The sequence below is a fragment of the Mixophyes fleayi genome, chromosome 4 (assembly GCF_038048845.1).
Source record: "Mixophyes fleayi isolate aMixFle1 chromosome 4, aMixFle1.hap1, whole genome shotgun sequence".
Classification (NCBI taxonomy): domain Eukaryota; kingdom Metazoa; phylum Chordata; class Amphibia; order Anura; family Limnodynastidae; genus Mixophyes; species Mixophyes fleayi.
This window is the reverse complement of record NC_134405.1, coordinates 56,781,739-56,796,681: the sequence shown is the minus strand read 5'-3', so window position 1 is coordinate 56,796,681 and position 14,943 is coordinate 56,781,739. Positions and strand designations below refer to the sequence as shown.

At 42.0% G+C, this 14,943-nt stretch overlaps 1 protein-coding gene across 1 annotated transcript in view; it reads left to right on the top strand.

Moving 5' to 3' along the window:
* BMP1 (bone morphogenetic protein 1) overlaps positions 1-14,943 on the top strand; it is a 78,730-nt gene that overhangs the window by 41,983 nt on the left and 21,804 nt on the right. Inside the window, exons 7-14 of the mRNA XM_075207128.1 lie at positions 23-147; positions 10,219-10,334; positions 11,168-11,270; positions 11,383-11,499; positions 12,463-12,608; positions 13,234-13,429; positions 14,410-14,535; positions 14,764-14,924. Coding sequence (XP_075063229.1) covers positions 23-147; positions 10,219-10,334; positions 11,168-11,270; positions 11,383-11,499; positions 12,463-12,608; positions 13,234-13,429; positions 14,410-14,535; positions 14,764-14,924 — 1,090 coding nt within the window. The remainder of the gene's footprint in view (positions 1-22; positions 148-10,218; positions 10,335-11,167; positions 11,271-11,382; positions 11,500-12,462; positions 12,609-13,233; positions 13,430-14,409; positions 14,536-14,763; positions 14,925-14,943) is intronic.

Sequence of the window (14,943 nt, the reverse complement as noted above, 5' to 3'; positions counted from 1 at the left end):
CTCATTTTTGGGTTTGTTACAGAGGGATTTTCCTAGACACAATTCTGCCAAAATATGAAGTCAATGGAGTGAAACCATCAATAGGACAGAGAACACGACTCAGTACTGGAGATATTGCACAGGCTAAAAAACTGTATCATTGTACAGGTAATGTTATATGTATGAGACTGTGTCAGTGTACAGGCAGTGTTATACGTACTAGACTATATCAGTGTACAGGCAGTGTTATACGTACTAGACTATATCAGTGTACAGGCAGTGTTATACGTACTAGACTATATCAGTGTACAGGCAGTGTTATACGTACTAGACTATATCAGTGAACAGGTAATGTTATATGTATGAGACTGTGTCAGTGTACAGGCAGTGTTATACGTACTAGACTATATCCTTGTACAGTCAGTGTTATACGTACTAGACTATATCAGTGTACAGGCAGTATTATACGTACTAGACTATATCCGTGTACAGTCAGTGTTATACGTACTAGACTATATCAGTGTACAGGCAGTATAATACGTACTAGACTGTGTCAGTGTACAGGCAGTGTTATACGTACTAGACTATATCAGTGTACAGGCAGTGTTATATGTACTAGACTATATCAGTGTACAGGCAGTGTTATACGTACTAGACTATATCAGTGTATGGGCTGTGTTATACGTACTAGACTATATCAGTGTACAGGCAGTGTTATACGTGCTAGACTATATCAGTGTACAGGCAGTGTTATACGTACTAGACTTTATCAGTGTACAGGCAGTGTTATACGTACTAGACTTTATCAGTGTACAGGCAGTGTTATATGTACTAGACTATATCAGTGTACAGGCAGTGTTATACGTACTAGAATATATCGGTGTACAGGCAGTGTTATACATACTACACTATATCAGTGTACAGGCAGTGTTATACGTACTAGACTATCAGTGTATGGGCAGTGTTATACGTACTAGACTATATCAGTGTACGGGCAGTGTTATACGTACTAGACTATATCAGTGTACAGGCAGTGTTATACGTACTAGACTATATCAGTGTATGGGCTGTGTTATACGTACTAGACTATATCAGTGTACAGGCAGTGTTATACGTACTAGACTATATCAGTGTACAGGCAGTGTTATACGTACTAGACTATATCAGTGTACAGGCAGTGTTATACGTACTAGACTATATCAGTGTACAGGCAGTGTTATACGTACTAGACTATATCAGTGTACAGGCAGTGTTATACGTACTAGACGTACTAGACTATATCAGTGTATGGGCAGTGTTATACGTACTAGACTATATCAGTGTATGGGCAGTGTTATACGTACTACACTATATCAGTGTACAGGCAGTGTTATACGTACTAGACTATATCAGTGTATGGGCAGTGTTATACGTACTAGACTATATCAGTGTATTGGCAGTGTTATACGTACTAGACTATATCAGTGTACAGGCAGTGTTATACGTACTAGACTATATCAGTGTACAGGCAGTGTTATACGTACTAGACTATATCAGTGTACAGGCAGTATTATACGTACTAGACTATATCAGTGTACAGGTAATGTTATATGTATGAGACTGTCAGTGTACAGGCAGTGTTATACGTACTAGACTATATCAGTGTATGGGCAGTGTTATACGCACTAGACTATATCAGTGTATGGGCAGTGTTATACGTACTAGACTATATCAGTGTATGGGCAGTGTTATACGTACTACACTATATCAGTGTACGGGCAGTGTTATACGTACTAGACTATATCAGTGTACAGGCAGTGTTATACGTACTAGACTATATCAGTGTATGGGCAGTGTTATACGTACTAGACTATATCAGTGTACAGGCAGTGTTATACGTACTAGACTATATCAGTGTACAGGCAGTATTATACGTACTAGACTATATCAGTGTACAGGTAATGTTATATGTATGAGACTGTGTCAGTGTACAGGCAGTGTTATACGTACTAGACTATATCAGTGTACAGGCAGTGTTATACGTACTAGAGTATATCAGTGTATGGGCAGTGTTATACGTACTAGACTATATCAGTGTACAGGCAGTGTTATACGTACTAGACTATATCAGTGTATGGGCAGTGTTATACGTACTAGACTATATCAGTGTACAGGCAGTGTTATACGTACTAGACTATATCAGTGTACAGGCAGTATTATACATACTAGACTATATCAGTGTACAGGTAATGTTATATGTATGAGACTGTGTCAGTGTACAGGCAGTGTTATACGTACTAGACTATATCAGTGTACAGGCAGTGTTATACGTACTAGACTATATCAGTGTATGGGCAGTGTTATACGTACTAGACTATATCAGTGTACAGGCAGTGTTATACGTACTAGACTATATCAGTGTACAGGTAATGTTATATGTATGAGACTGTGTCAGTGTACAGGCAGTGTTATACCTACTAGACTATATCAATGTACAGGCAGTGTTATACGTACTAGACTATATCAGTGTATGGGCAGTGTTATACGTACTAGACTATATCAGTGTATGGGCAGTGTTATACGTACTAGACTATATCAGTGTATGGGCAGTGTTATACGTACTAGACTATATCTGTGTACAGGCAGTGTTATACGTACTAGACTATATCAGTGTACAGGCAGTGTTATACGTACTAGACTATATCAGTGTACAGGCAGTATTATATGTACTAGACTATATCAGTGTACAGGTAATGTTATATGTATGAGACTGTGTCAGTGTATAGGCAGTGTTATACGTACTAGACTATATCAGTGTACAGGCAGTGTTATACATACTAGACTATATCAGTGTACAGGCAGTGTTATACGTACTAGACTGTTTCACTGTACAGGCAGTGTTTTAAATACTAGGCTGTATCTGTGTACAGACAGTGGTATATTTACTAGGCTATATAAGTGTGCATGCAGTTTTTTACGTACTAGAATGTTTCACTGTACAGGCAGTGTTAAACGTACAAGGCTGTGTCAGTGTACAGGCAGTGTTATACGTACAAGGCTGTGTCAGTGTATAGGCAGTGTTATACGTACAAGGCTGTGTCAGTGTACAGGCAGTGTTATACGTACTAGACTATATCAGTGTACAGGCAGTGTTATACGTACTAGACTATATCAGTGTATGGGCAGTGTTATACATACTAGACTATATCTGTGTACAGGCAGTGTTATACGTACTAGACTATATCAGTGTACAGGCAGTGTTATACGTACTAGACTATATCAGTGTACAGGCAGTATTATATGTACTAGACTATATCAGTGTACAGGTAATGTTATATGTATGAGACTGTGTCAGTGTATAGGCAGTGTTATACGTACTAGACTATATCAGTGTACAGGCAGTGTTATACATACTAGACTATATCAGTGTACAGGCAGTGTTATACGTACTAGACTGTTTCACTGTACAGGCAGTGTTTTAAATACTAGGCTGTATCTGTGTACAGACAGTGGTATATGTACTAGGCTATATAAGTGTGCATGCAGTTTTTTACGTACTAGAATGTTTCACTGTACAGGCAGTGTTAAACGTACAAGGCTGTGTCAGTGTACAGGCAGTGTTATACGTACAAGGCTGTGTCAGTGTATAGGCAGTGTTATACGTACAAGGCTGTGTCAGTGTACAGGCAGTGTTATACGTTTAAGGCTGTGTCAGTGTACAGGCAGTGTTATACGTACTAGGCTGTGTCAGTGTACAGGCAGTGTTATACGTACTAGGCTGTGTCAGTGTACAGGCAGTGTTATACGTACTAGGCTGTATCAGTGTACAGGCAGTGTTATACGTGTAAGGCTGTATCAGTGTACAGGCAGTGTTATACGTACTAGGCTGTGTCAGTGTACAGGCAGTGTTATACGTACTAGGCTGTGTCAGTGTACAGGCAGTGTTATACGTGTAAGGCTGTATCAGTGTACAGGTAGTGTTATACGTACAAGGCTGTATCAGTGCACAGGCAGTGTTATACGTACAAGGCTGTATCAGTGTACAGGCAGTGTTATACGTGTAAGGCTGTATCAGTGTACAGGCAGTGTTATACGTACTAGGCTGTATCAGTGTACAGGCAGTGTTATAGCCTAACCCATTTCACTTAGAAATGGATGTACATTAGATAGCTGAGCAGAAATACTTGGTGCTGTAATATTTAAATGCTCTGGTACTTGGGCAAATGCACCTAAAAAGTATTGGCGAAAAGCTGAACTTCCCGCTCACTATCTTGTTATATAAAGCAGACGGCAGGCACAGAGCTTGATTCTATACATTGGTGTAGTCAATAAGTACAGTTAAAGGGGGTGTTTATGGATTTTTGGGAGAGTTTAGGTTACATTATTTCCAAAACCATTTACTTAAATGGAAAATAATAATTATTCAGTTACTAAATGTGTTTCACTGGCGTAGGCTTCGTTGAGGGCCGTCGGCAAAGCTTACTTGCTAAGGACAGGATAGGTCTCCTATTGTATCTCAATTTCAGGATGATGATAGCAGTGGTCAGCCCAGGAAACAATGCTTTATTATTAAAGTAAAACTCTTTTTTTTATTATTATTTATTCTTGTACAAATCTGTAATTGGAAACACAAGTCCAGGCTATCAGGCCAGTGCAAAGGGACCGTGCTCTGGTCTGTCGAGCGGTAAGACTCCCCACCGCTGCTAGCCAGTATTGTCAGGGTGCTGAGCATCTCTCAGCTGCCCCAGTGACATTTTATTGATAAATTGTGCAGTTGAAGATATTTTAGCAGTAGAAAATATTCAATGTAGCGGAGTCTTAATAAAGAGACCCCTGCAACGTTTTTGTATAATTACTTTTAATCCTTAAAAAAATAAGTTTCATTAACCTCTACTAGTTAGTCTGTGGGGAAAGAAAGTTTAATTTGTTTTTGTGCGAGCCTGTTATGTCCAGTCACAAGGTGTTTAACGACCACATTAAATAATGTATAGTGCCTAGTCCTTCTCTAGACATCACTTCCTTCTGTGGGGCAGATTCAATTGGTCGCGGTACTGTCAAAAGTAACGCGGCCAGGGCACCATTACCATTAAGTTAATACAGTAATTTTAACCCGGATTTCTGTTCGCGGCTCCCTGAGCCACGAACAGAATTCAGCGTTAAGCATTACTGTACTAATGGTAATAATCCGCACCATTACCATAGTCACGGTATTAATGCGCACCATTACCGTAGTCACGGTATTAATGCGCACCATTACCGTAGTCACTGTATTAATGCGCACCATTACCGTAGTCACGGTATTAATGCGCACCATTACCGTAGTCACGGTATTAATGCGCCCTATTACCATAGTCACGGTATTAATGCGCACCATTACCATAGTCACGGTATTAATGCGCACCATTACCGTCGTCACGGTATTAATGCGCACCATTACCGTCGTCACGGTATTAATGCGCACCATTACCGTCGTCACGGTATTAATGCGCACCATTACCGTCGTCACGGTATTAATGCGCACCATTACCGTCGTCACGGTATTAATGCGCACCATTATCGTAGTCACGGTATTAATGCGCACCATTACCGTAGTCACTGTATTAATGCGCACCATTACCGTAGTCACGGTATTAATGCGCACCATTACCGTAGTCACGGTATTAATGCGCACCATTACCGTAGTCACGGTATTAATGCGCACCATTACCGTAGTCACGGTATTAATGCGCACCATTACCGTAGTCACGGTATTAATGCGCACCATTACCGTAGTCACGGTATTAATGCGCACCATTACCGTAGTCACGGTATTAATGCGCACCATTACCGTAGTCACGGTATTAATGCGCACCATTACCGTAGTCACGGTATTAATGCGCACCATTACCGTAGTCACGGTATTAATGCGCACCATTACCGTAGTCTGGGTATTATTGCGCACCATTACCGTAGTCACGGTATTAATGCGCACCATTACCGCAGTCACGGTATTAATGCGCACCATTACCGCAGTCACGGTATTAATGCGCACCATTACCGCAGTCACGGTATTAATGCGCACCATTACCGCAGTCACGGTATTAATGCGCACCATTACCGCTGTCACGGTATTAATGCGCACCATTACCGCAGTCACGGTATTAATGCGCACCATTACCGCAGTCACGGTATTAATGCGCACCATTACCGCAGTCACGGTATTAATGCGCACCATTACCGCAGTCACGGTATTAATGCGCACCATTACCGTAGTCACGGTATTAATGCGCACCATTACCGTAGTCACGGTATTAATGCGCACCATTACCGTAGTCACGGTATTAATGCGCACCATTACCGTAGTCACGGTATTAATGCGCACCATTACCGTAGTCACGGTATTAATGCGCACCATTACCGTAGTCACGGTATTAATGCGCACCATTACCGTAGTCACGGTATTAATGCGCACCATTACCGTAGTCTGGGTATTATTGCGCACCATTACCGTAGTCACGGTATTAATGCGCACCATTACCGTAGTCACGGTATTAATGCGCACCATTACCGTAGTCACGGTATTAATGCGCACCATTACCGTAGTCACGGTATTAATGCGCACCATTACCGTAGTCACGGTATTAATGCGCACCATTACCGTAGTCACGGTATTAATGCGCACCATTACCGTAGTCACGGTATTAATGCGCACCATTACCGTAGTCACGGTATTAATGCGCACCATTACCGTAGTCACGGTATTAATGCGCACCATTACCGTAGTCACGGTATTAATGCGCACCATTACCGTAGTCACGGTATTAATGCGCACCATTACCGTTGTCACGGTATTAATGCGCACCATTACCGTAGTCACGGTATTAATGCGCACCATTACCGTAGTCACGGTATTAATGCGCACCATTACCGTAGTCACGGTATTAATGCGCACCATTACCGTAGTCACGGTATTAATGCGCACCATTACCGTAGTCACGGTATTAATGCGCACCATTACCGTAGTCACGGTATTAATCCGCACCATTACCGTAGTCACGGTATTAATGCGCACCATTACCGTAGTCACGGTATTAATGCGCACCATTACCGTAGTCTGGGTATTATTGCGCACCATTACCGTTGTCACGGTATTAATGCGCACCATTACCGTTGTCACGGTATTAATGCGCACCATTACCGTAGTCTGGGTATTAATGCGCACCATTACCGTAGTCTGGGTATTAATGCGCACCATTACCGTAGTCACGGTATTAATGCGCACCATTACCGTAGTCACGGTATTAATGCGCACCATTACCGTAGTCACGGTATTAATGCGCACCATTACCGTAGTCACGGTATTAATGCGCACCATTACCGTAGTCACGGTATTAATGCGCACCATTACCGTAGTCACGGTATTAATGCGCACCATTACCGTAGTCACGGTATTAATCCGCACCATTACCGTAGTCACGGTATTAATGCGCACCATTACCGTAGTCACGGTATTAATGCGCACCATTACCGTAGTCTGGGTATTATTGCGCACCATTACCGTAGTCACGGTATTAATGCGCACCATTACCGTAGTCACGGTATTAATGCGCACCATTACCGTAGTCTGGGTATTAATGCGCACCATTACCGTAGTCACGGTATTAATGCGCACCATTACCGTAGTCACGGTATTAATGCGCACCATTACCGTAGTCACGGTATTAATGCGCACCATTACCGTAGTCACGGTATTAATGCGCACCATTACCGTAGTCACGGTATTAATGCGCACCATTACCGTAGTCACGGTATTAATGCGCACCATTACCATAGTCACGGTATTAATGCGCACTATTACCATAGTAACGGTAATGGTGCACCGGACGTATTACTTTTGACAGTAACGCGGCCAATTGAATTGAATAGCCTTGCTCTCTGTATATCTATTAGCATATGGTTGTCTTTGGCATTATCTTTACTCCTTCTTCTAAATACTTGTCTCTTTGCTCCTCACGCCCATCAGTCATGCCCTGTACAAGTTGTCTTTATTTCTCTCTCTAAGTAGAAGTTTTCCCTATTTCCCTGACAACGGTAGGAAGTACTTTTTGTCTGCAGCGGTCCTTGGCTGTGTGTAGAAGTGTCAGAGCAGTGTGGCTCCGAGAGCGGAGTGCTACGTCTTTAACCCCATCATGTCCTGGAGAAATAGAAAGTATTACTATGTTATAAGCTGACACATATTAGTAGGATCTCTATCTCTATCTATTTGTCACCACCTGCCAGCACAGCATCCCGTCAAAGTCCTCTATTACACATGTTGTGCATTGTTGGTGTATTGCCTTTTTTGCGCTTTCTATGGCTACAAATGCACCAAAAACATATGAAAAAAATACCCATTGATCCTATAGATTGTAAGCTTTCGAGCAGGGCCCTCTTACCTCTCTGTATTTATTACCCAGTATTGTTTTATTACTGTGTTTGTTCCCAATTGTTAAGCGCTACAAAATTTGCTGGCGCTAAATAAATTAATGTTGATTATGATGATATACCGCATTCCTAAGAATCATCTATTTAAAACGTTGACTAGCTTTGCCATACTTCCAGAAGCTTATTACCATAAAATACTCTGCCAAAAACACCATAAAGCACTAAAATGTCTAATAATATACATAGTGTCTTGTATCATAAATATAGGAGCCAGGCAGACATTTATGGGAGCCACTAGAGAAGTTTCTCCATAGAGTTCCATATACGCTATCTTAAATAGGGACAGTTTGCTAACGGAGTGGACGGCGGGGTCTGGGGTCCAAAAGAGGGGCACTTACACTTGGGAGGTATGTTAACCCTACAGTTGATGCAGATTCTATAGCCTCCAGCTGGTATCTCAGATTCCATTTTTCACGAATAACCTTAAAACATCTGTGTGACATCTGGAGGTCACATGACAATGACATCATCAAGAAAGGAGAGAGACCACAGAAAGATGGTGGGGCTGAGAGCAAGAGAAACATGTAATGAGAGCAAGGGGGAGAGTTATACCACAGGGAACATGTAATTAGATGGTCAGTGTATCTTCGCCAGCCACCTTGTCTGCCCTTTTTATATGGAGGAAAGAGCTGTGATCTTATTTTATGGATCTGCCCCCAATTATTCCCCTAATCATTCCTCTTACAGTCTGATGGTGTATGTAGGTTTATAATGCAATAAAATACTTTATCCTTGTGTCTTTAGATAGAAGTGAAAAGATATATAAAAACTAAAAAACCCACCATATTCATACATGTGAATTTCATTAATGGCTATGTTATAGTGTCTTACATTGATTCCACAATGTCACTCAGCTGACTGGAAGCTGCCATGATGACCTCAGAAGAGGGTATTATTGCACTTTTATATACTAGAAACAATCAACGTTCTGTGATTTCCCGCCTAGGTGATGATATACAGTTCTGTACCGCACATTCTTACTATCGGGATAATTTATTGAGCAGCAAAAAAAGTGTTTTTCAGTGAGTTATTCCTTTAGTGTTAAGATTTGGATTAATATTGGGCTTTTCTGACAATAACATGAAAGAACTGATTAGTATTCATGCCCTGACCACATTGCTAGCACACAAGTACATTCCTCAGCATTTATGGAGGAAAAGTTATCTGTAAATGTCAATAAACTCTATAGGGCTAGATTTACTAAGCTGCGGGTTTGAAAAAGTGGGGATGTTGCCTATAGCAACCAATCAGATTCTAGCTTTCATTTATTTAGTACCTTCTACAAAATGACAGCTAGAATCTGATTGGTTGCTATAGGCAACATCCCCACTTTTTCAAACCCGCAGCTTAGTAAATCTAGCCCTATAGTGCGCCTCTAAATCCAATGGGCTTGTGATCAGTACTGGAAGTACAGCAGTGATATATTGGTGCACCTATGATATCATAGGTTGTTTTGTCTGTGTCATTCACTTACCCATTTCTTTACAGTCTTTTGCCGAATTTCCAAGAAAGCTCCTTTTTATCTGCCGTCACCCGTATGCCCTCCTCATTATTCCCTAACTCCTTTAATGCTTCCCACCCCCCACCCCCTGCCTGTCTCACACTCTACCCCTTATTCACCTTTGTGAATATTAACCCTTTGTTAAAACTGCCTTGAATGTTTCGCTGTGTTTTTATGTTTCCCCAGCATGACCCCATGATCAGCGGAAACTCCCCATAGATAAAGCCACTGAGTGGCCTGAGCTGTTTTCTGATTTCTCCTTGTGACTGATTTCTGTATGTAATATCTTTCCACAGCCTGCGGGGAGACCCTGCAGGAAAGTCAAGGGAACTTCTCATCTCCTGGTTACCCAAATGGCTATTCGGCATATGTGCACTGTGTATGGAGACTGTCCGTCACCCCGGGGGAGAAGGTATCCGCTGCTGTGTATTGTCTTTCTGTTGTTTTTATCTTCTCACATTCACACCCTTTCACCTAGGGCGTGTTGCTGTTGTATAAGGCTGGGTACACTCTACAGTGTTTTCAGACGATTATCGGGCGAATCACACAATAATCGACCGTTCAGCCCGATAGAGCATTAGTGTGTACGCTCCAATGATAAATGATTATCGTTCCAAAGAACATCATATGGTTTCATTTGATTTTTAAATTTGAACTAAAAATCTTGTTCAACGATGGAACGATGTTGTTCCAATTCTGCAGTGCATGTTACTCACTACTGGCAGTGTCCATAGAACTCTATGGAGTGTGCAGAGTCAAAATCTTTTCAGCTGATAGTTATGATAGATGAAGAGCACAGAGCTGAAGGTAATTCTTGTAAAACGTGTTTAGTGTGTACACATGAATCAGCATGGCGATCAGAACTTTTTTTTTTAAGTCGTTGGTAAAAACGTTAACTATATCACATTGGGGAAAAAAAATTGTAATGTGTTAAATGTAATGTTATTACTTGTTACTAAGATTAAGGGAAATATTCAGCCCTTTTGAAGGTTAGAGTGGCACAGAGTGTTTCAGATTGCCCATCACCACACCGCCAGAAGCCCCAGGGGCTGTTCCATGCAGCCTTTTTTCCCAGGTCATTACACAGCTCTAATTTTCAGCTGCTGCCGGGAGAATCACCAAGTTAATTAAAGTGGTACTGCAGCTTTAAGTTTGCTGATGTGTTAAGAAAAATGACTGTGTGTCCAGTGCTCGCAGTATGTAGATTCTACATCATACTAACATTCTGTTTACCCTCTGTTCTAGATAATGCTGAATTTTACCTCTCTGGACGTGTACCGTAGCAGACTGTGCTGGTATGACTATATAGAGGTCAGAGATGGACACTGGAAGAAAGCCCCACTCATCGGTATAGTCCTTCAGCATGTTATAGCAGCTAGTCGTCCTCTCAGACTTTGTAGTAAACACAGTAGGACTGTATGGTCGCTAATGGTTACCATACTTCACTGCTATTTTCTCAGGCCGTTACTGTGGCGACAAGATCCCGGAGCCAATTTTATCCAGTGATAGCAGACTATGGATTGAATTTCGAAGCAGTAGCAACTACGTGGGGAAGGGATTTCATGCTGTGTATGAAGGTATGTTGATAGGAGGTAGAGAAAACCAAACTTTACATTGCTGTATACCGTCCTTAGTCTAATAGCCCAGCGCAGAAGAGGTTACATGTGCCAGGAATCCCCAGAAGACCAGACTTGGTAATTAAAGGGCTGAAACAATTACTTATGAACTTGCAGCCCATCAATTCATTATTAGCTGTTGAGGCACTATGATACTAGTCCCTGGTGAATTGATAAGCTGCAGTCTCATGAATGTAATTTCAGCATAGAAAATGGCTACCTGCGCTGTGTGTAGATGATTACTACACGTAAACAAGCATTATTATGGGCAGCACAGTGGCCTAGTGGTTAGCACTTCTGCCTCACAGCACTGGGGTCATGAGTTCAATTCCCAACCATGGCCTTATCTGCGTGGAGTTTGTATGTTCTCCCCATGTTTGTGTGGGTTTCTTCTGGGTGCTCCTGTTTCCTCCCACACTCCAAAAACATACTAGTAGGTTAATTGGCTGCTGACAAAATTGACACTAGTCTCTCCCTTTCTGTGTATATGTGGGAATTTAGACTGTAAGCTCCAATGGGGCAGGGACTGATGTGAGTGAGTTCTCTGTACAGCGCTGTGGAATTAGTGGCGCTATATAGATAAATGATGATGATGATTATCAGGAGTCCAAAGTGGCAGAAAACAGAACCTCTTTGGTAAAAATACAAACACTTTCCCCACCTCTGGCCTGTCTTCTTGTGATATTTCTTTCAAATCCTCTTTTTTTTACTGTAGATTCTCTCCTCTGTGTTCTAAGAACCACTTCCTTCTATCATTCTTTAATAACACATCTGCCCTGGGACATTCCACCGCAAGCTATACCTAGCTTATTGTGTTCTAACAACCCGCTTCTGAGATGTTTCTTGTTGCCCTGTACTTAAACAGTTTATTTCCAAATCTTTTGCTTGTTTTTCATAAGTTCTTTTGTTTTCGCATCCTTGTAGCCCTGTGCGGACGGGAGGTGAAGAAGGATAACGGTCACATCCAGTCTCCTAACTATCCAGACGATTACAGACCCAACAAGGCCTGTGTGTGGAATTTGCGCGTGTCTGAAGGGTTCCACATTGGAATCGTATTTCAGTCTTTTGAGGTCAGAGGCCCAGGGAGCTGGTCACTGGGGGAGGAACCCTCTGTGGATGGCTGGTAGAGGAAGAAAAATGTGGTATTAAGGGGAAGGTTTAAAATGCAGAGTGTGCAGAATCAGACTACAGGGAACACGGCCTTTCTGTGCAGGATGATTCTATCCAATCATGTTTTAATATTCTAGCTATTTAAAACAGAAGTATTACTGTATGCTAGGGATGATCCTATTGGTAAATTAGGGAACTAGTTGTCTTTTTTGGCTAGTTGTTAAATATGTCAACCAAATTAATTATTACCTTTAGGGCTCCTCCTCCTCCCCCCAAAAACACACAAAAACTGAACCCCTCTGGTCTGACGTCCTGTCTCTCGCCATTTGGAAGATATTTGACCAACGGAAGAATTTAGAATGTTGGTGCTTCAAACACATCAGGGTTGACTGCTGGAGTCGTTCAGCACGATAATCCCTCAAGTGTTTGAAGTGCTGGAATTAAAAAAGCTCCTGGAGTGTGAGTGTCTCCTGTTCTCTGGACATCTGCATTAAGGGAGGGGGATTTATTACATAGTATTTGATTTTGTCAATATGTACTCAGGGGTAACGTGCAGACTGACGTTTACCCTCCTTCTTTCCACAGATTGAGCGCCACGACAGCTGTTCATATGACTATCTAGAAATAAGGGATGGCAACTCTGAAACAAGCCCTCTGATTGGCCGGTTCTGTGGCTACGACAAGCCAGATGACCTCAAGAGCTCAAGCAATCAGCTGTGGGTTAAATTTGTGTCTGATGGTTCCATCAATAAGGCTGGCTTTTCCATCAACTACTTCAAAGGTCAGCAAAACCCAGTCACCCATTCCAATCAATGCTTATATAGAATACACACCGTTGCAACTTTCTGGCCATGTTGGGACAGTGCCTGGTCACCCCATCTGTGACTTGGGGACTCTGTAAAAACGGTTACTTCCATTGTAACACCTTCAGATTACTTTAGCTAGCTTGTATGTACCTTCATGCAACTTATATTAATTATATTACCACTTCTTTCTAGCTTCCTATTGTACTTTTCAGTTGTATTTTTTATCACCAGACAGGGTTGTCTGTCTTCATTCTTGTGGCATAGGGCACAACGCTGTTCTCTGGGTACAGTTGTGTCGTATCTCGCAAGTGCCAGAACCAGAAACGGCAAAAACATGGCTGAAAAGCAGAGAAGGATACAATGATATATTTAGATAAAGCTGCAGGCGAGCCTATATAACCCAATGTACTAGTTATTTGACGGTGGCCAACCCTTTTTAAATACCACTAAAACTACAAAGCGAAATGATCTCATCAGTGGGTGGAAGCACACAGGCGGGAGGTCTTGGCATGCATTTAAAGTGGAAGGCAAAACTTAGGCTTTTTTGTCCACTGTTTAATTACATAGCATCCGTTTTCATCAAAATCTGTTCCTATGTGGCAGCCTTTGTCTGGAATAAACTCATTTACTTGCAGTTAGCCATGTTTACTTGAAATTGTACACCTATAACCTATTATGGATGTTAGATGTCGCCAGGAGACCCTGGTCCTGCACTCTACTCTTGGCCTTGGGCTTTTAATTGGTTGTCAGAGCTCCTCATTGGCTTCACATATCCGTAATAGGTGTATAATTATAGGCGCGCAAAATTTCAAAGCAAGTACGTTTTTGTATAATGTCCTGTAAGCAATATTGTCTTAATAAGGCCCTGATTTATTTCTTTTATTTACTGTAAGTTTGTGTTTTCTACCTCACTACATTAAATTAATTGTTTTTGTATACTCCCTTTCTTCTTCAGAGGTTGACGAGTGTTCCCGACCTCATAAAGGAGGCTGTGAGCAGCGCTGTGTGAACACTCTGGGCAGCTACAAGTGCGCGTGTGAGCCGGGGTATGAGCTTGCCCCAGACAAGAAGTCCTGTGAAGGTGAGCCCGTGGGATGAGATGTTCTCTCGCTTGGCATAAACCTGTCAACTTTTGTTCCTAGATGGGAGTCCCTCTGCTAAATAGCTGCAAGATATTTTCATATTTTAACACCCATCCTTACCAGTGAAGTTTCAGTCTTGTAACTATTTGACTTTCTGCTAACCTGTAACTGTACAGTGAAGTGCCCTGTCCTGTGATGTCCTTATCAGTAGTCTTATCATTTTTCAGCGGCCTGCGGTGGTTTCCTGACCAAATTGAATGGTTCCATTACCAGCCCAGGGTGGCCCAAGGAGTACCCACCCAACAAGAATTGTGTCTGGCAGCTGGTGGCACCCACACAGTTTCGCATCTCACTCAAGTTTGCTCAGTTTGAGACAGAAGGCAATGATGTGAGTCTTAATCTGTTGC